This window comes from Cryptotermes secundus, unplaced genomic scaffold (genome assembly GCF_002891405.2).
Source record: "Cryptotermes secundus unplaced genomic scaffold, Csec_1.0 scaffold27, whole genome shotgun sequence".
NCBI lineage: Eukaryota > Metazoa > Arthropoda > Insecta > Blattodea > Kalotermitidae > Cryptotermes > Cryptotermes secundus.
Window position 1 is genome coordinate 1418204 of NW_019745078.1, and position 21915 is coordinate 1440118.

General features: G+C 41.2%; 2 protein-coding genes across 9 annotated transcripts in view; one reads left to right on the top strand and one right to left on the bottom strand.

Annotated features, from left to right (window-relative positions):
* LOC111874820 (protein PBDC1) overlaps positions 1-21915 on the top strand; it is a 751412-nt gene that overhangs the window by 278144 nt on the left and 451353 nt on the right. The window lies entirely within an intron of this gene.
* Positions 1-21915, bottom strand: part of LOC111874817 (transcription factor collier) — a 376238-nt gene that overhangs the window by 262174 nt on the left and 92149 nt on the right. For all 6 annotated transcript variants that reach the window (XM_033755619.1, XM_033755620.1, XM_033755621.1 and 3 more), the window contains exons 5-6: positions 21834-21907; positions 14644-14712 (exon numbers count right to left, since the gene is read on the bottom strand). In XM_033755619.1, coding sequence (XP_033611510.1) covers positions 14644-14712; positions 21834-21907 — 143 coding nt within the window. The remainder of the gene's footprint in view (positions 1-14643; positions 14713-21833; positions 21908-21915) is intronic.

The following is a 21915-nucleotide window of genomic DNA, read 5'->3' on the forward strand; positions in this document are numbered from 1 at the left end:
AATTAGTGCGGTGTGTATTGTCAGTGAAAAGCGCTGTAATATGTCTTTGATATTACACATTTTGGCAATTCCACGTTAATGTTACGTTAGTCTGTACTTAACTACGTATTTCACTAAAAAATGCAACATTTTAACTCGGTTTTTGGTAGATTTTTACGTGACTAACATAAGGCTACTGTGGAAGTGCCCATTTTGGTTACAACGACATTCGTTTATAACGACACTATTTTTAGGTCCCTTTGATGACGTTATAACCAAGTTCTACTGTATATGCTTAATTTCATGAAAAGTAAATGCGCTTAGACATATAGCCTATATCTGTGCATACAACGTCAAGCTCGGTAAGGGATGCAAAATGTTAAATAATTGATTTGAAATATCTGTATTCCTTACTGGAGAACATGCTAGGAACCTTATTTATTCGAGTTCACAAATACAAAACGCCCCAGCATGTTTCATATAAAATAAAGTGCAACTTCTGTTGCTACAAAACTGAGGACACAGATCAAGATCCTTAAACAAGGATATAGTCCTTTACAATTCCAGTGGTCTGTAATTTCGCTCTTCCTAGAAGCCAGTGAACTTTGTTTTGGCCAATTTTTGCCGCTTATTTTCATATAAGAGGATGCTGTGTTTTTCTTACAAAGTTATATTAACCCTTTAAGGTCCAGTGGTTACTATATGTATCACCTTTAACATACTAAACCCTTCGTTCTAACCACAGAGTGTGTTAGTATGTTTTTCACAATAAAACGATTATTTCCCCTACACAGCATTAACCGGCTGGTATTCATAGTGGAAATGTAATGTGTTTACTGTGAAGTAGGAACTGAATGTGTATATATTGTTAAACTGCTTCTAATAACATTAAACTAACCCCCTCACGAAGCACTAATTATGTCAGTTCAATTTGATTCCGTAGTTCTTCGATTTTTCAAATCGATCCTTCTGAAAGTATGAAGATCTCTTTCTGTCCAGTGCTGATTTTCGCCCACTGTTTCTCTTCGCTGATGTTGTCTCCCATGACTTATGTACACCGCTATAGCCTTAGAAACCCTCGATACACTTAGTAATATGGAAGTTTTTATCACAGATGCTCCAGCTAAACGCGTACTAATGACCTGTCCTCTTTCAAAACCGGACGAGTCTCCAGTTTCCCCGATTCTTTCACCGAGAAAGTCACTCAACACAATCACTAATGCACTGATACGAGCACTACAGAGTGTAAACAAACGGAAGAATTGTCACTGTTGCCAACTGAAGTTCTTTCAATGTACTAACATAAATTCTGTTCCTCAATTTCTATTTCCATTACTTTTTCCACCACCTGTACATAACAGAGTTACATGTAAAACTGTAAACAGTAGGTATCCACAAGGAACCTGACTCTTTGACAACTTACTGTGCAGAATGCTTACTTGTAAAATATGAAATTTACATGACATATACTACTGACTATGACCGCAGTAAATGACAGACCTGTCTTCTCATCAGAGAGGGCGTCCCACATAGACAAACCCGCATTCGTCTGACAGTACAAATATCTGGTCTTGAGCCTCAGATGGGGTTTGACACCAGACTGACTGGCCGACTGACTCTGATGTTGACACTAAGGAATGAGGGTGAATCATCGTCTGTTAGTGATATTTTTTTCCTTGGCACTACAGCCCCAATTTGGGCCTAGGCCTACCTCCATGAACTCCGTTCACTTCGTTTTTTCTAGATCTTAGACATTCGGTAGGACTCCTTGGGCGCGTGATCAGCTCGTCACAAGGCCTCTACCTGTACACAAACACAGAAAAACGCACACACACAAACTAAACATCCATGCCCTGAGTGGGATTCGAACCCACGATCCCGGCTTCCGAGCGAGCGAAGACAGTGCATGCCTTAGACCGCTCGGCTACCGTGACCGGCGTTAGTGATATAGACCGTGATATTATTATTAAAGACTTGCAATATTTTATTTTAAGCATATTTCCGGCATTCATGCAGGGGTGGGAAATTCAGAATCACACCCGATATATCTTCCGTAAGGTTTCCTACACAAGATGTAACGTACCATGGCTAGTAGGGTGGATGGACTTTGAAAGACATTAAGTTATTAAAAGGTTATAGCAAATAATTATATTGTCACGAATGTTGAATTAGATTTATTGACACAACTCGGAACTACAAGTAATTACAGCGCTATCCTTAATCTCCACACTTTACAAATCACTACGCAACCCGCTAAGCCTTTTCTAGCCTGCTGTCTCCAACAGCCGGTTCATAGCAACGGCTTCTGCCAGTGGAGATTCTTCAGCTTCCCGCCCTCACGTCGTTACTGCCCGGCAAATATCCCGCAACTGAACTCTTGTCAACTGTCAGCTCAATTATAGCGCCATCTCTTCTCAGTCTCCCTTGCATAGCTCGACTCAACTGCCCACTCAGCCGCCTGGGGTTCTCGCTATATAGCCTCGGGGCTGACCCAACAGAAAACGCCTTCTCCAATAGTCCTTATATTGTTGTCACGGGCGGTTTCCTAGAGATAGCCAGGATATCGTTCACGCGGGAATGTGTTTACCGAGCCGTTGCTCTGAAACGACTGTTTGTTTATTTGCCTATTGCATAGCAACGACTATACTCGTTTGCTTCGAGGTCCTTGCCTCGCAACAGGACTCTATACCACAAAATGAAATAAATTCAGAAAAATCATCTCCCAATGGAACTGAAATGTATTATTGCTTTCTTTTCCCGTGTGTTTGAAAATATCCTTTAAGAAAGCTATGTATATTTTTAGTAAGCCGGATTTAAATCTTCTCTTCTGAAAATGGCAAAAATCTTATTACAATGACTGCAAATCCGTAAAAAGCAAGGAACCTTTTGACCTGATAGGCCTTTTAATAAAAAATGGCAAAATGTTGATACGATTAGTTACTCTCGTTTTAGGATTATGCAGCGATTTTATTGACCTTTCACCGAGAGAATTCATGAAATAATTTATAACTATTTATAAAATATGGAAGCATGCTGTATCCATGGTTAACTAAAATCCCCTTGTGACTGGCCTATTTTGCTGTTTTACGGGAATCAGTTATTTGAAAATGAACATAAAAAATATAGTTTATATGATTATTTAAGTAAATCCTGTAGCAGACTGTACGCTAAAAACGAAGCGTCAAATTAACCGGTTTTGTTCAGTTTAATTATTTGTTCTATTACAGGCCATTTGACGTCACGTACTCGTGATGGTTCCCGTATATTGTAACGGTATAGAAATATTTGAGCACGGCGTTTCTCATGCTGTGATACCAGTACCCGTATGGGCACCAAAGCAACTTGTCAGAAGTACCACAAGTCCTCATTCGAATTTTCAGCATCCTCAGTGAAAAGTCTTCTCTGTGATTGTCATTTTTACATTGAAGCTACTCAGACTAGTCGCGTGCACATGACACATAAAGGTGGAGTTCATTTGTTTCACTTGGCATGTAAGAGGATTAGAATGGTAGACAAAGTGGCGTTCGGGCGGGTTTTCTCCGAGTACTTCGGTTTCCCCTGCCAATCTTCATTCCACCAAATTTTCCATCATCATAATCATCCGGGGCAGGTACAATAGGCCAATCAGTGGCCGCCGTGCCGAGAGGACCCAGCTGGACTTCACCCCCCACTAAGCGAATTAAAAAAAAAAGAGGATTATAAATTTGAGTTACGCATATCCGAAGTTTACTTTTATCTTTGGGTTCCATATAGGCGTTTGTTTTAGAATATGAGTTAAAAGGTAAAGTTATCTCTGGGCTAAAATAATAAAGAGCCATGCCATGAAGACGTATAAGGGAGTTGAAGTGAAGCTCCACCATTCTTAACTTCGGCACTAGATGAAGATGAATAGTCAGTTTCAAACCCCGGCCGCATTATTTTTGTGGAAACAGCCCCCGGTACTCACTGTATAGGAGGCCGGGTGTGCAGCAGAATCGGTGTGGGCTTTAATGCAGAAGATACAAATTTTTCGCCCTGCCTGTAATCAACCCCTTGATTCTTCGGTCATCCAACCTGTAGCCTAATACCTATTTTTTCCCCCTTGGCACTACAGCCCCCAGTGGGCCTAGGCCTAACTCCATGAACTCCGTTCACTTCGGTTTTTCTAGCTCTTACACATACAGTAGGACTCCTTGGGCAAGTGATCAGCTCGTCGAAAGGCCTCTACCTGTAGACAAACACAGAAAAACGCACACAAAGATCCATGCCCTGAGTGGGATTCGAACCCACGATCCCGGCTTCCGAGCGAGCGAAGACAGTGCATGCCTTAGATCGCTCGGCTACCGTGAATGGCAGCCTAATACCTATACCGAGTCCAAAACAATAATAAAAATATATTCTTATTTATTTGCATACAAAATAACAGCACAAAATAGATTCAGAAAGGTTCTAACGATGGTGTATACTAATACTCAGAATTACTGGGGTTTCGAGCTTTGTCCATCGTCCGGCATTCTAAAAATTAGAAAACAAAACGTTTCGGAAACTGGGTCTGTTTTCGTCCTCAGATGAGGGGGGAAGGCACGTACTCTGTTGGGTCCATTAGGAAGAGCTAACCTCAATCACTGGACAACCCATGTCAGCTTCACTACATCTATTTAATTACCTGATATCACTCTGTCGTAGTTCCACGAACTTGCGTGCTTTATCACAAGTTTTATTGCACATGTTCATGCTATCTCGACCCGAATTAGCCTGGCCTTAGGTAATGAATAATAATAATAATAATAATAATAATAGTAATAATTCATTACCACAAATCTAAGTTGCTACTGAGAATTGAGAAATGTAAAGTATAAATATTTACAAACAACAATAATTCAATTCAATTCTTTATTATTTATGTGCCGAGTCAACAGCCGCAAGGCCAATTACAGACAGAGCACAGTATAGATAAAAGTAATTACATTATAGACAAACACATTATAAAGTCAAAGAAAAATTACAGGCAAGCACTGGGGAAAACACAACAATGTAGAAAAGTAAACAAACAAACAAATGATGATAATAATGATAATAATAATAATAACAATAATTCGGTGTTTACTAAACATAAAATCTGAGAATCGTTTCTTCAGAGCTTATTAGAGTAGACTATGTTGAGGGGATGTTTGTTGGTGTTGAAGTGAAAGTGTCTGGGGAGTAATCAGGAGTAGCTGTCTTCGACCATTCCCGTAGGAAGAGTGAGGAATTTTGTGATCTTTTTAGTGAATGAACCCTTATGATAACCTGTTCGGTAATGTATATGGTTTTTTGTAATTCTATTTAAATCTTTCGATGTTACGAAAGAGATGTGAACCGAATTCATCTGCTGTGAAAGCTGTGATGTGTAACAACAGCCCAAACAAACATCATAATTTTCATTTTTCAAACCATGTCAATTATAAGCTGGCATGGGAAAATAAAATAAATTTTAGAATAAAACTTATACAAAGGGATTAATGAAGTTAACTGATTACAATAAACAGTATATAGCTGGCTTTATATACGTATAATACTTTATCAGATACCAGAGAAATATTCTTATTAGTTTTAAAAGAAAAATATATGAAATATAAACTTAGATGCCCCCGAGCAATTAGCAGCTAAGCAGTGAAGTTACATGTTACTGAAGCTAAATGTTCAAAACCGCAGTCACAAAAAGCCTATTGATAGGCTCATCAGTCTAGCTTACGTACTTGTTTGCTCTTACTGCTCCATCCGTGCCTTCCTATACATACTGCTGGCTTAAAATTTCTCATAAGAAGTTCTAGGAAGAGTTAATTGCATGATTTCCTTAGATATGACGCGGACCGTATGGTAAACGACGCCTCCAACAATTCTTCACTGCAGGAAATTGTTTACGGAGTCATTCCCTAGCAACGTCAGGGGAGAGACAGACCCATAGACACTCCTATGATATGATATGGACCGCATAGAAAACAACGCGTCCAGTAATTGTTCTATTATTGCGTGTATTCAATGCCTCAAGAACGTGTTTACCGAGCCGTTTCCTAGCAGTGATATGGGGATACACATAGAAACACACAGACAGGAAGGTGATCTAATAAGCCTATTTTTATCTTTTCAAAATAAGGAAAGTGAGCTAAAAACTAATGCCGTTTTTGTACCTTGGGGTACAGCTTAACGAAAATTTTCGCTCGCAGAAAACGTAGGTTTGATGTAGATCTGTTTCCTAGTGAAGTCTTCATCCTATCCGAACATGTGCATGTGAACATCTCTGTAGACTCTGCTTACAAGTTTTCTTTAACTGTTTATTAGATCGTCATAAAAAATAACCACTCTGAAAGAAGCTGTAGAAGAACAAGGACTTTTATAAGTGGAGCCATACCTTTTCCGCCCCGTCGCTTTTGAGCTAGTCTTCCGCAGGACGCCAACCATTAATGGGTAATGGCTAATATTAATCCATACCAGCCCCTTCCTATTACAAACTGGAGTGAAAAGATTTGTTTAAAAACGTGTTGAGGGGGATGGATTGCAGGCGGGGATGCAACAGCCACCTGCCTACGCTGTTACCTCAAAGGGGCACACACACACAACCCTTTTGAAATACCATATCCACCCTACTGAGGCTCATCCACATCGCACTGGGTTGTACACTCATGTGCACTCACAAGCCGTTGCTGTACTGCCTCTGAAGTGGAAATTCCGTTCTTCGGTACCAAAAGAAGCGACACCGTAATCCGTTAATTTGCTGTGTAAGCTAGTTCAGTGACTTTATTCTTCTACTCCGCAGAGGTTTCTGCATAAACTGTTACTGGATGTGAAAATCAGGAGTATTAAATGGATGGGACATGTAGAACGCAAGGAAGAATGTTAAATTCGTACAAAAATTTAGTTGGAAAACTTGAAAGATGGAACCAGATAGGAGATCTCTGCCACCAGACAGGAAAATGTTAAGCGTGTGATGTGTATTCATATGGTTCAGGATAGATCACAGTAAGTGGCACTTCTGGGGACGGTAATATAATTTTGGATTCTGTAATGGGTGATGAAATTTTCAGTAGCTAAATTCTATAAGGCCGGTCACGGTAGCCGAGCGGTCTAAGGCATGCACTGTCTTCGCTCGCTCGGAAGCCGGGATCGTGAGTTGGAATCTCACTCAGGGCTTGGATGTTTGTGTACGTTCTTCTGTGTTTGTGTACAGGTAGAGGCCTTGCGACGAGCTGATCACCCGCCCAAGGAGTCCTACCGTATGTCTAATATCTAGTAAAATCGAAACGGATAGCTCCATGGAGGTAGGCCTAGGCCCAAATGAGGGCTGTAGCGCCAATGAAAAAAAAAAGACTCTATAGGATTCTGTTGAAGACGCTTCCTCCATGGAGATGATTTAGTTATTTACTTATATACTGGATTGCATTGGTTGATGGTATATGATCTTCCATAAGTAGCCAATATTTATACAAATACCTCTGTTCAAGACTTTACTTCGTTACTGTCTTACCGCAAATTTAATTAACCATGTAACACAAAAGCCATTGAACGCTGTCCTGAACTAACTAGCTGAATCTAATTCACACCTTCACAGTTTCCCTAAGCTGAACCCAAATATTATATTTTCGCTCACTCTTACTCCTTCTCCGATTCATAATTTTTCAACCAAAGCGATGTATGCACCAATTATTCCCAGTACGATAGGCCTAGTATATGTCCGACCCATCCCGGTGTTAACTGAGTAGTAATTAATGGGATGTCCTATAAAATTTACGAGTTCCTCGTTATATAATATCACCATTTTTTCAAATTATCTTAAACATTTGAAATTAATTAATTTTCTTAAACGAAATATCATGTTTCATAATAATAAAAGCCGTCGGTAAAATAATTGCTTTATATTTGTGTATGGGATGGACTGTCTCATTTCGGAAGTAAGAGATGTCCGATGAAAATATGTTTGGTTTTTTATAATATGGACCTGCATATCGTCAAGTGGAAAATGGTAGAATGACTATGGATTAAGTGAAAAGAAAGTGGATTATCTACCTATCTATCCTCTCTCTCTCTGTATGTCTCTCTTCATATCTTCCTGTCTTTCTGTCTATCTATCTATCTATCTATCTATCTGTCTATCTATCTATCAGTCAGTATATCTACCTACCTACCCACCCACCCATCTATCAATCAATCAATCTGTATCTATCTGTATATCTATCTATCCATCTATGGATGAACAGCCCTGGTTGTCCTTGGCCTCTTTTTTATGTTATTAATCCATACACAGTGGGTAGGACTCCTTGGACGAATGATCAGCCCGTCGCAAGGCCGCTACCTACACACAGGGCAACACAAACTCAGAATAAACGCACACAGACACCTATGCCACGAGTGGAATTCGAACCCATGATTCCAGTGTTCGAGCGGGCAAAGATGGTTCATGCCTTCGACCGCGCGGCCACTGTGATCGGCGAACTCTTTAATACAGTATCCCAGAAATTGTCTCTGAATCCATGACACGAACAATATACTGCGATGTTCAACCAATGCAGTTTCATAACTGAATCATAACAAACATTACTTCTAATATGTATGTTAATATTTAGTGTTTGTGTTGCGTGCACCGGACGCCTTTCACTGTTCTGAGTACAAGGCACACCGCGGGAGCTGCCGCATAAGCCGTCATGCGGCGTGATTAGCCGCAAGACATACAACAGGCTCAGTCGCTCGGAAACACAACATGTTTTGGGCAACCCGCCCGAGGGAGGGGCGGGAGAGACGCTGGCACACCCCGGGGGAACGTGATTTTAATGTCTCTTTATTTCGTGTTCGTCTTCAGAAGGAGTAAGCGATAGGAAAATGGAGAAAGCTGGGCAATGAGGAACTTCATAACTTAGGGGCGCGCCATAGCTCAAGCGGTTAGTCGTTGACTTCTCACCGCGGCGGCCCGGGTTCGATCCCGGGTCCGGTCAAGTGGGATTTGTGGTGGACAAAGTGGCGCTGGGTCAGGTTTTCTCCGAGTACTTCCGTTTCTCCTACCAATCTTCATTCCACCAATTGCTCCACAGTCATCCTCACCTATCATCTGGGGCTGGTACAATAGGCCAGAAGTGGCCGCAGTATAAGGGACTTAGTTCCACCCCACTAGCATAAAACTTCATAACTTGAACGCTTCACGAAATATTATTAGGATGGTCAAATAAAGAGTCGATCACAGTGGCCGCGTGGTCTAAAGCATCGACCGTCTTCGCTCGCTCGAACGCTGGGATCGTGGCTTCGATTCCCACTCAAGGTATGGATTTTTGTATGTGCGCTTATTCTGTGTTTATTGTCCTGTGTGTAGGTAGCGGTCTTGCGACGGGCTGATCACCCGTCCAAAATGTCTTACCGTCTGTGTAAAAACGATTACGAAACTGAAGAAGAGGCCAGGGCCCAACAAAGGGCTGTAGATCCATTGGTGAATGAATGAATGAATGGAAATAATCAAACAGGAAGGGTGACCTGGATATGGCTCATATAATTCGCGAATCTGCACTTCTGAGTGAGTTTTTCAGCTGTTTATGTCTCATTGGATCTCACAGAGGACATGAAATCTTTAAATAGAACTAGATAAGTCTATTTACCGCCGGTCACGGTAGCCGAGCGGTCTAAGGCATGTACTGTCTTCGCTCGCTTGGAAACCGGGATCGTGGGTTCGAATCTCACTCAGGGCATGGATGTTTAGTTTGTATGTGTGCATTTTTCTGTGTTTGTATACAGGTAGAGGCCTTTCGACGAGCTGATCACCCATCCAAGGAGTCCTACCGAATGTGTAAGATCTAGAAAAACCGAAGCGAACGGAGAAGTTGATGGAGGTAGGCCTAGGCCTACTGTGGCTGTAGTGCCAAGGGAAAAAGAAAGTCTATTTACTAAAGTTGAACTTGGGTATGTAGTGCAGTTCGAACTGTAACCCATAAAATTAATTAAACTAAATACATTACAGTCTCATAACTTAAATCAATTAAAATTAAGTCACTATATGCTATTTTTTATGTATTACATATTTAATATCTGGAATCGCTTGGAATTTGCAGTAGGATCTTGTAATTTTCTGCTATGTGTAACTCCAGTTCCCCTGTGTGCTAATTCATGAAATTGAAATCACGATTGCTTTTAGAGTAAACTGGCCCATTCTGCTGACCTTACTCTTCATGTAAACCAATGATCGCCCTAAACACACAAACAGGCATCAAGTTTGCCCTTCTGAAACAAGTTGCTTTGATATTAGTATACTATTTCCGCCGATATGATTCATGGCAAGTCACTCGGACATGGTCAATACTACTCCACACACACAGATGCTGCTGCTCATTTGATCATTCAGTTTTGACCAAACTAACTGGCAGTAAATCATAGAAGCACCTCAGGTAAATCTAAAATATAGTTTCTAACAGAATATCTGGTAAGTGTTCACGCTTTTACGTCAGGCCCACATACAGGAAACAACAAGCCCAGGGGCACGGGCACCTGGCCTGTGGGGGTCTAAAATGTACTTTAATTTAATTTAAAATTGATAAGAAGTAAACAGGGATGTGGGAATTCCGTTTCATTTAGTTATTAGCTTATTATTCTTGGTGTTTTATCCAATTCGTTTACACTGTTTAGATAATTCCAAATTAAAAACAAACATATGCATTGTGCTTATCGAGATTTCGAATCAGGAATACATTTTAATAATATTAAGTCACGCGTTTCATGTAATTTGTAGTATTATGTGGGGTGAGGGCCTCCGCATTTGTGACTGGCCCAGGCTCCATCTCACCTCTCTCAGGCCTTATCTATGATTTCATTTCAGGAAATGTAAAACAAAAGATCAGAAAAAATTTCTCGATTGGTGTAACAATGGGCTATGGGCTGGACGGCCGGATTACGATTCCTGGCAGGGGCAAGATATTTTCTTTACTTCACAGCGTCCAGAACAACAGTGAGGCACCCAGCCTCCTATCCAATGGGTTGACTATTTCCCCGGGGGTAAAGCTGCAGGGGCGTGTAATATCGAGTTCAAAATGGTGGAGCTATACCTCCGCTCCTTTGTACGCCTTCGTGGAGTGATGCTTAATTAATGAAGCACAAAGATAAATTTACCATTACTTTTTATAGAGGAATTTGTTTCAGCGCCTGAAATATATTCGAGAAGTACACAGTTCACATCTCGTCTGTCATGCGTTTTCTCAGTTAGGTTGCAGGATACGAAGGGACGAGCCATGAACATCGCGAAGATGAAGAAGGAACGTTTAAAAAATTTGGAGAGAATACCTGAAAAATGATTCTTGAGAATAAGCTGAAGGTTAGAAAATGCCAGGGATATCCTGTAACGGGATGGAAGGAAGGAACGGTTTTAGTCTTTGCAACAGGGACACACCAAAACGATCCCTGACGATGAAGATGATGGTTTGGAAAATGAAACGGACTGACCTTCTCATTGCAGGTTCCCTACCAACTTTCTTTAAACTCTTGTTTTGTGGTAGATCCATCGTGATGGAACTGCAGATACCGTTCCGTCAGTATGGGAACCATCCTTCCCCCAGTTCGAAACTACTTGCATGACCACAGCCCACCACCAGTACTTCCTGCGAGGAGGCATTGTGGATATTGTTCGGTGTGTTTCTTAGGGAGAGCAACTCGCCCACTTCCAGCATTGCTTTGCTCTGCCCACAAGATGTCTGTCTTCTCTTCCCCTCCCGCTCCAGCGGCTTATCCCAAGGGACGCCATTTTGTCGTCATCCCCCATGTACAGCTACGTGTAGTATATATAGGGATGAGCTTATTGTAGGGGACTCGGAATTACGAGAAGGAGGGTGTTCGCTGTGGGGTTGACACCCGCCAGGAAAGGAAAACTGGCAGCCAGATCTTCTTTCACAACTCCCCTCTGCATTCTGCGTCTTCAGACCTGGACCGGAACTGCTCTTCATGCAATGTTCGTGTCAGCATTGCTTTACACCAGCGGCCTCTGCGATTAGGTCGGTGATCTGTTCCGTTCAAATTAAGTCGTCTTTCTTTAATCCTTACAATGAGGCTTTCAGCATTCCTTCACCCTCGTCGACAGAAGTTTAAAACTCTTTTCGGGATAAGATTTTCTTCCATCTTCACAACTTCTTCCATCACTCAGCTGTGTACTCAAAACTTCTGTCTACAATTAATTAACGATTATTTTCCAGTGTATTCACTTTGCCGTTTGTATCTGAGCGCGACTCGTTATAAAACATGTTTCAGGACTACCAATTCTTTCATAAGGGCATTTCGAATAGCAAATATTTCGAAAACAGCCTGAAGTTTATTCCCATTTCGATGTTGGTCCGTCCGTAACAGGCGCCAGACTACTTGACAGATTTGGATCGAACTCGGTCTAGCGGATAATTTTAGTTAAGGACCTGAATTGCCTTATGCATGCAGGCCTCTCTCCTGAGTCTTATGGCAAATGTTGATGGAAAATTTATATTCGGTACTTGCATTGCTCATGTGTTGTCACGTACAGGTTTCCTCTTTTAAATTATTTAATTTGAATTTTACTTAAAGGCGTAATAGAGCTTCTGCATGTATCTACCTAACCTATTGATAGATTCTGATGAAATATAACATAGCTTGTGGCCATTGGGTATTTTTACATCCGTCGATACACAACAGCCCCGACAGAGTCCAAACGACCACCTACAAGACAACACGGGAATTCCCCATATACCACATGATAACAACGTCTTGAGGACAGTGCCACCACAACCAACTTGCAACCCGATTAAACGGGAGATAGCGCATGTGAACATAGGGGAGTTCATAACATCACACCCACTTAGGAAGGAACTAGACCAGAGCGACCAGTATACCAACGAAACAGATATACAAGTATGCATTTAATCTCAATTTCGACCTTAATTTATCCTTTAATTAGACATACATTAATTTGACTAATTATATCTAACACTAACATAATTGGACTAAACAGTAGATAATACCAAGAATTGTGTTACCAAGCATAATATTACATGTTATATAGTCATATTCAAAATGTGGATCCATATTAAGTAGCAAGTAAAGCACTTAAGCACAAACAATATACCTGATGATAGGGGCCGAAACATGTCATGCTTTTAAGATTTTAATGTAAATAATCAATACTTATATATTTTATAAAAAATTGTTGTATTGACAGCTGTAAAACTACTCAGAATACCCAATGACACTCAACAGGATGCAGCACATAAAGAGAGAGTACAGTACTTACGTCGTACTTGATTATCACGTTATGTATCATTAACTTCATCTCCGTATTAACGCATCATGTTGCCTTGTATTTCACTTAATATTATGTTCCTTTCTTCCCTCCTATACGCATTATTACTGTACCAGCTTAGTGCACAGTGTCGTTGTGAACGGTTAAATAAATTCACATAATCCTAGAATATCACTAGAAGTTTAGGATTTGAGGTTCCCACAGCGCAGACTATGAAGAAATCTATCTCCTGGATATAATGTCTTGTAAGTAACATGTAAGTAAAGGTATCCCTGTAGCAGGCCGTGGAGGCCCAGAGGGTTGTGAGACGTCGAGGCTCCCACATTTTCTAGATAATCGGCTCACAGATGGCAGTGAGGATGTCAGCCTTACTCGCCAGCCGCCCTTTACCCCCAGGAAAATTCTTGGTACTTATTTCTGTTAGAGGCTGAGTCGAACCCAGGGCCATAGTCCGGCTGAGGATTAGGTCAATCTAAAAATCTAATGACGTTATGTTTAGTGAAATTATTTGCCATATATTTCAATATATAAATAATGTAATTTTTTAGTAACTAAATATATTGACAAATTTTACTTTGACCCAGATGCAGAGAATTTCTTAATTACAATTCATTTTATGCTAATATAGGCATATTCCTTGTTGCTAATATCCATATAAAAGGCTTCGATTTCAAAAGTAATCCGAATATTTTCAGCTCTGTTACTCTATTTCTTTAATTTTTATCCCGTTCCACAGGCCCATCTTGGCAGTACTAGAAATTTTGGCGACAAAAGGCAAATGACGAAAAGAAATATGTAATAGTCGCAGAAACTCAGGGATTTGTGAATTTACGTGTACATACCCAAGGAGTCCGAAAATATGGGCTCACGTACCTATCTGGAAGCCCCGTTGTATCTTGTATGGGTTAATTGAAGTTGTGGGGGGGGGGATGTGGTTAAAAATTCGGATATAAAGACGTTACAGATATTTAAAAGTCAGCCACCATATTGTCAGAAATGTGTATCTCTTCGTCGAAAGCCTCCTTTTATAACAGGCTTTTTAGCGCACTTAATTACATCCTAGTCATCCTTGAAGATTTGTGTTTCGACACAATTCCGTCTTACTTCGCCACATTATTGAAAGTTCTACAATTCGACTAATTTCTGTACTCATTCGAAAATTAGCAACACTACCTCCGTAAGGAGGACTATATTTATAAATACAATTCCAAACTCCGTATCAATTTCATGGACTAAATTAACACAGTAACATGCTCTATTTTTAAAAAATCTCACTAGCTATAATTACCATCTACCTTGCAAATAATGCACCGAATTTCATGAATAATACCGGAGCACCACACACGACATGATAATCACTGAAAAGAAAAGTACTCAGCATGCGTTCTCTCATTCTGCGTGCTATATTACGTTCTGTGTCTTACCTGTCGATGATAACTGGATCAGACGGGGTCTCATTCCTGTTCCCACAGCTTTTCTTGTCACAACATCGACTGCAAGGGAAAAAAACCGTGGATGAGATATTCTGTTTATTTGTCCGTATATTAACAGACAGTGTCTCAACTGCAGCCACTCACTCATTCAGCTGAGCCCTTCTTGAGAAGCCGCCAATTGTACAGCTACTCAAGAATTTCCCAGCATATCATGGAACCCGAAAGTTCATTACCATGATCAGAAGAGCCAACCACCGGTCCTATCCTGAGCCAGATCAATCCAATCTATACCATTCCATTCTATCTCTCTAAGATCCATTTTAATATTTTCCACCCACCTACGTCTTGGTCTTCCCAGTGGTCTCTTTCCTTCTAGCTTTCCCACAAATACCTTATATGCATTCCTCTTCTCCCCCATTCTTGCTACATGACCTGCCCACCTCATGCTCCTTGACTTGATCATTCGAATTATACTTTGAGAAGAGCATAAATTATGAAGCCCCTCATTTGCAAAATTAACTTACTTAATCCTCTCCTCATATCTTTTCGGTGTCGAGGTTGCTTTCTTATTTCGATCATTTGTCAGACCGTAGGGCTCCTTGGACGAGTGATCAGCTCTTCGGAAGGCCTCTACCTAATGACAGGACAACACGAACGCAGAATAAAAGCATACACACACCAAAATTCCATGCCTGAAGTGGAATTCGAACCCACGACCCCTGTTTCCGAGTGAACGAAGACAGTACATGCCTTAGACCAGTGGTTCTCAGCCGCCCGGTCGCTGCCGGGTACCGGGCCCTGGCATAAATTATACCGGGCCTCATCTTATGAGAAATTAATTTACCGGGCAACAGTCCAGCAAAAGTTGAGAACCACTGCCTTAGACCTCTCGGCTACCGTGATCGGAAAAATTTATTAACGTTGGATGAAACTGGATTCAACTTTACCTGATCATGTTCCAGTGGCAATCTCTTCTAAACGCACTAATTTAACTTCGGTTTGCCTAAAGTCGGGGAAATTTTTGATAAGCTGATCTTATTCTGACTGAAGATTCTTGTGAATACCCTTAGTTACTTCAAGGACAATACTGGGATAATACCTCGAAATCAGCCACTACAACTTCCTACCGCATTCTTCCCGATTCATTACTCATGTCACATCAGCACCTGACGCCATATAGTCTGAGTTATTTAGAGCGTCCTTACGTATAAGCCTGCCACAGATAAACATAAGAAGTATGCGTTTCATTGATGTAGTCTGACAGCTAGCTGGGTTTGTACGAGTAGCTATACTATGGAGTCATTCAGTCAGTAGCCAATCAGTCAGCCAAGTATGGAATTAGTTAATCAGCCAGATAACCAGGCACTTAAGCAACAAGGAAGCCAATAATTCAACCATAAAACCAGTCACCTAGTTATCCTGCTATCCAATCAATCAGCCAGGTAGCCAGACACTTAGCCACATAGCTAATCAGTTGATCAGCCGAGTAATTAATCATTCAATCAGCCAGATATCCAGTCAGTTAGGCAACAAGGGAGCTAATAAATAAGTAATCCAGGCAACCAGTTAACTAGTCATCCAGGTAGTCAGTCACTTAGCCATGTAGCCAATAAGTTATTCAGCCAGGTAGCCAGTCAATTAGTTGGCCAAGTAACCAATCAATAAGCCATCCTGGTAGCCAGTAACATAGACAGATGAGAGAGTAACTTAACCAGTCAGTTATTTTACCATTCATTTAGAGGAACTAATTTCTCAAAAATTAAAAAATGAAAGTTTTAAGCTCCGCGTCGTTGAATGTAAAGTCTTGTAATGTTTGTGCCGAACGAATGACTAGAACACACTTGGAAACAGATCGGTGAGTCAGTCTAAAGCAACGGTGCGCGGGGGAGACGTCCCTTGAGATTTGACTCCTCCCCATTACTTGGTTTTAGGCTCTCTTCGACTGAGGTGCAATGGGGAAGTTCCTTGCGCATATCGCTCCCCCCTATCGCTATTTCTACTGGGCGCACAATTCTAGTGTTGATGGTCACGCGAATGAGGCAGCCCCAGTCTTCGGTTTGGAGATTAAAACTAAGCGAGTGAAGTAGTTACTATAGGATTCTGACGATGGAGAGTATAACACACTGATATGTTGGGTTTTTGGACTTTTAAACCAGGACGATGGATAAAGTCCAAAAACCCAACATATCAGTAAGCGAGTGAAGCCCCTCACTCATATTTCATAGATTCCCAGATCGAGCCCTGGAGGAGGATGCTCAAACTAAGGTTTCATTGACGATCTCTCTCCCTATGTCAGTAATTTGCGAAACACTTTGAAGTGCGTGAAGTATTCCAGGTCTTTCGCAGGGAAGCGCTTCAGGGCACAGGTTTCAAGAAACGTATCGTTTTAGGCGAAGGTGCGCATGCGCACAAAATATCCCGATATACGTGGACTGGGCCCTGATAATTCATTTATATATATATTTCTTTTTCTTTCGTCTGTTCCGTTTAATATCTGAGAGAATGGCTGCTCCAGCTTACTTTACTTTTCGAAGATAAATTATTTGTGAAGTCCGATGTTAATATTTAAGAGGTGATGAACTATACTAACTAGACATTTCGAGGGTGAGACTTAAAAGACTCGAAACAAACTCCCTGGCCTGTAATCCGCGAGCGAACTACACCGATCGAGGGACCGCCGCTTGTGGCGAAGTTAGCCAGGGGACTAAGTCCCTTGAACTGCGGCCACTTCTGGCGTATTGTACCAGCCCCAGATGATAGGCGAGGGTGATTGTGGAGCAATTGGAGGAATGAAGATTGGCCGGGGAAACAGAAGTACTCGGAGAGAACCTGCTCCAACGCCACTTTGTCCACCACAAATCCCACTTGACCAGACCCGGGATCGAACCCGGGCCGCCGAGGTTGGAAGCCAGCGACTGACCGCTTGAGCTATGGCACGGCCCAGCACAGGTCTTACTTTATGCACATGGGTCTCCATCTGTCCCTAATCATAACTTAACGTCTGACAAAATTATGCAGTTTCATAGGAGAATGCGTTAGATATAAATACTGTCTTTAATACGCCTTCTGTTATTATAGAAAGGATTTATATCAGAATATACAGATATACAGTGAATGGAGCTGTGAATAGCAGATGAGTGATTAAATATTTCATTCATTCACTTTATTCGTCGATGGCTCTACAGCCCTTTGTTGGGCCCTGTCCTCTTCTTCAGTATCGTAATGTTTACACAGATGGTAGGACTCCTTGAACTAGTGATTAGCCCATCGCAAGGTCGCCACCTACACAAAGGACAACCAAACTCAGAATAAATGCACACACAAACATCCATGCCTTTGAGTGTGTTTCGAACCCACGATCCCATCGTCCTAGCGAGTGAAGGCATTGGGTGGTTAAGTATACTTAATAGCCTTACGATACCTAAAGAGATCTGCACATGCTCAAGCTGCCATCGAATATTTGCTTTCACACAATGTAGTCTGCAGTCTTTAGATGTTTTACTGTGTGGCTGCATTGTAGTGCCTTGCAGGACTGCTAAGGTCGGCTGACTTCTACAAGACTTCACGGCGTTATGTTCCAGAAGACAGAATTCTCCATATTTTATTATTTTTATTTATTTTGTTTGGGTTTTCTTTTTTTCCGACCGAGCGATCGCCGCTTGTCAGAGAAGTTAGTGCCAACTTTTGCGGATTCTTTATTCAGTTCTTTATTATTTATGTGCTGAGCCAATAGCCCCAAGGCCAATTACATACACAGTACAGTGTAGATACAGGTAATGACATAATGGACGAACACGGATAATAATAATAAAACACATCATACAGTCGTGGTATATACTATATATAAATGTTAAAACATAAATCGCACAGCGCTTTGTCCAAAAAAGTACATTAGAAATGGAAAATTAATAGATGAATATAGGTAAAATATTGAATTAACGGATTTCCTTTTTAAAGGCTAGGATATATCTTCTGAATTTTTAGAGATTTGTCTATCTCCAGAACAGCATTCTTGCGGAAGAGTGGAGAGGAGGTGGTTCTGTAACAGATGGTACGTGTAGTGACATCGGTTCATGAACACTCAGTTCTTGGTCTCCTGCGAATAGGCCACACGATTTAAGCGGTACTTGACTGCATGTTGCCTGGAGCAAGTAAACGTTGCAGTAAGCAGCTGGCAGGATCATGCGGAGATATCTCTTGAACTAACTCATTGAGTGATGTCAAATGCACAGTAAGGGTCGAGAACTATCAACACCCGGCGGGCTTAGCCCTTCAATCAAGCAACGGCGCCCCGCGGAGCTAATCCTCCACACAGTGTCAACACATTCTATCAACTCGCAAGATTCTGGAGGTTGCAGCTCGCTAAACAACGCAGCTACATGTAATTAAATGTCTGTATTGTCAGTGACACCCCGAATAGAATTCCTCTATAAATATGTAACCGAACAAATAAGTACAGAATATCTCAAAGGCCTGCACCCTAAAGTTACCGGATGAAAAATGCCGGCTTCCAGTCACACCGATCTGCAGGTAGTTAGTAGTCATATAAATTTATATATTGTCACGATTTTATGGAGTTGCATCTGACTTATAATACGGATTGTAGATTAGGTGATTGTATTTAATGCACGTTATACATTCACAACTATGGACTACAGACAGTAGAGCGCTGTCGCTGATTTACACATTTTACAATTCACCGTTACACACTGACTAGGGTCCTCAGTTTTCGCTAGTCGCATCGTGGCAACGGATTTATCACAGCCTCACTGTCAATTCGGAAGATTCGGATCAGTTCTATTCCTCTGCTCCCAAGCTCATGTCCTGGCAGGCTGGCCTCTCGTACCTCTACTCGCTGACTCTGCTATTCATGTTGCCAGCTTCTGAACTCTTTCTTTTAGTCATTTTGCACTGACCACGTAGAAGACACAGCTTCTTTCGTTAAGAAGGCTTATTTCTGATCCGTTACCTAACAACAGACGCCCTATTGTTGTGCGCTTTGGCTCCTGCGGGAAAGTATTTGACGAGTCGTTATCTAGCAATGACTCTATACTTCACAATATACACATATTTCAAAACTCTATATACTATATATAAGTCAGTAGATTTGCCACTTATTTTGTGTGATTTTTTAGAAAGTTTCATAGTGAGGAAGTCCGTAATTTGTACTTTACGCCAACCATAATTAGGGTGATCAGAATACGTATAAAAATAATATATTCAGTTGCGTAAATTTTACGTAGTTACAAAATTAGTTGGCAAGGAATTTGATCACTAAGGCGAGTAAATAAGTAAGATTGAAATATGGAGGGGGGCAGGGGTAAGAAGCAAGAATTTGGAAGTGAGAAGTGCTCAAACGATTTTAATCTGAACGCTTCAAAAGAAAAGACGACCAGAAAGAATTATAAATAAACGGCGAAAGAATTGATCATGTCAGAAGGTTCGTTGTCATGTTCAGAAGAATCCACGTGACCCAAATACGTTCCGAAAACTTATATTGTGCTTCTTTAAGACCCATTTTAATTGTATCCTTTTTCCCTTCAGATATGCCTAATAAAGAAAAATAGGTTCACATTTCGAGGCGCAGTTTCTTTTTCGTTTGCTACTTTTTAATTTTGTGATGGTGAACGCCTACCAATGAGTCAGTCTTCATCCAAGGAATCCTACGTCTCGATTTTAAAAATTTAGAAAATCTCTACCGTCGAGGAGACAATAATTCACATCAAATAACCGTGGTACCCCCAAAGGAATCTCCACCTTGTCGTGGTGATGGAGTTTGCGTCACTCTGTGACCTGGAGAGATATGCCGGCGGTAGGGTTACCCATGCCGGAAAGGTCAAAGGGTAGAGTCCAGGATAAGAGAGACACCCTGGTCCTTCAGGTTTGGGGTTGGGCGAGAGGCTAAGAACCTCATCCTGCAAAAGGAATTTGTTCAGAAGCGTAACAACCAGCCTCGGGTCATCATGCGTGGGTCAATTCCTATGGCAGCACGCATTGGTAGTGGAGACTGGTTGTAGAGGAGGCCAGCCCTACCCAGGGATGTAGCGCCCAGTGGTGGGTAGGTAATTAACGCGGCAAGCACTATAATACACAGCTCTATAAATTATTAAACCTAAATACCTATATTTAATATAAAAATTTATTCTTAGAGAGATAGGATGGGATGGTATGGATTGGATAGATCTATCTCAGGATAGGGACCAGTGGAGGGCTCTTATGAACACGGTAATGAACCTTCGGGTTCCATAAAATGCTGGAAAATTCTTGAGTAGCTGCAGAATTGGCGGCTCCTCCAGAAGGGCTCAGCTCCAAGAGTAAGTAAGTAAGTAATTTGGAGAGTGATACGTCTACCAAAATTGAGGTTGTGGGTGAACAGAAAGCTGAGAAGAAGTTCCGAAAGAAAGAAAGAAAGAAAGAAAGAAAGAAATATAGTTACGGAGTTTGAACACTAGAGTTTAGCCATTTGAAGAAGAGAGTGGTTATTATTTGTACAATGTGATATAAGAGAGAGAGAGAAAGTCTGCATTTAGCCCACAGTGCGCAATTCGGGGTTCCGTGTGATCTCTAAGGTAACATCGATCATTTTCATCAGCAATTTCAAATGGTTGACCTTTGTAATGGAGATACAATATGTTTTCTATAAGACAGGAGCCGAATTTTACATTACAATTTAAATGAATTTCGTGTCCCAAGGTCGTGGGTATCCGTTGCGCTGACCACGCGACATTCTTTATCCGCTAAAGTTTGCCCACAAGCAACGGTCGCTCGGTCGGTATAGTTCGCTTGCGGACTACAGGCCACTGAGTTTCACAAGGTCAAAGCGCTTATACTCGTATATGCATATTAAAATGTTTTTTAATAAATCTGTAAATTATTGAATAAAAAAGAAATTTATACTGTGTGAGATGCCGTGACTATGAATACTATTGTCTTGTGGGATGTGGCGCCGTGTAGTCTGGTAGAATTTTATAAACATTTTAAAAGAACTTCTACTGGATTACATGACCTCACATCCCAGTCTATAGCCTCTCTTCAAATACGCGACAGTATTCTTATTCTGTCTGATAAGAGACCTTGCTTGCTCTAGCAATGTCACTCATGTGTGTTGCATGTAGGACTAACCTGCCGCTGTGCCCGTCTTTGCCACATTAACTGTTATACCGAGCGACGTATATACATACCTGCACATGACTTCATGCGTCAGCAGCACACGGCACATCTCCGGGTTCTTGTCCTGGCCCTCGTACATGATGGCCTGCAAGA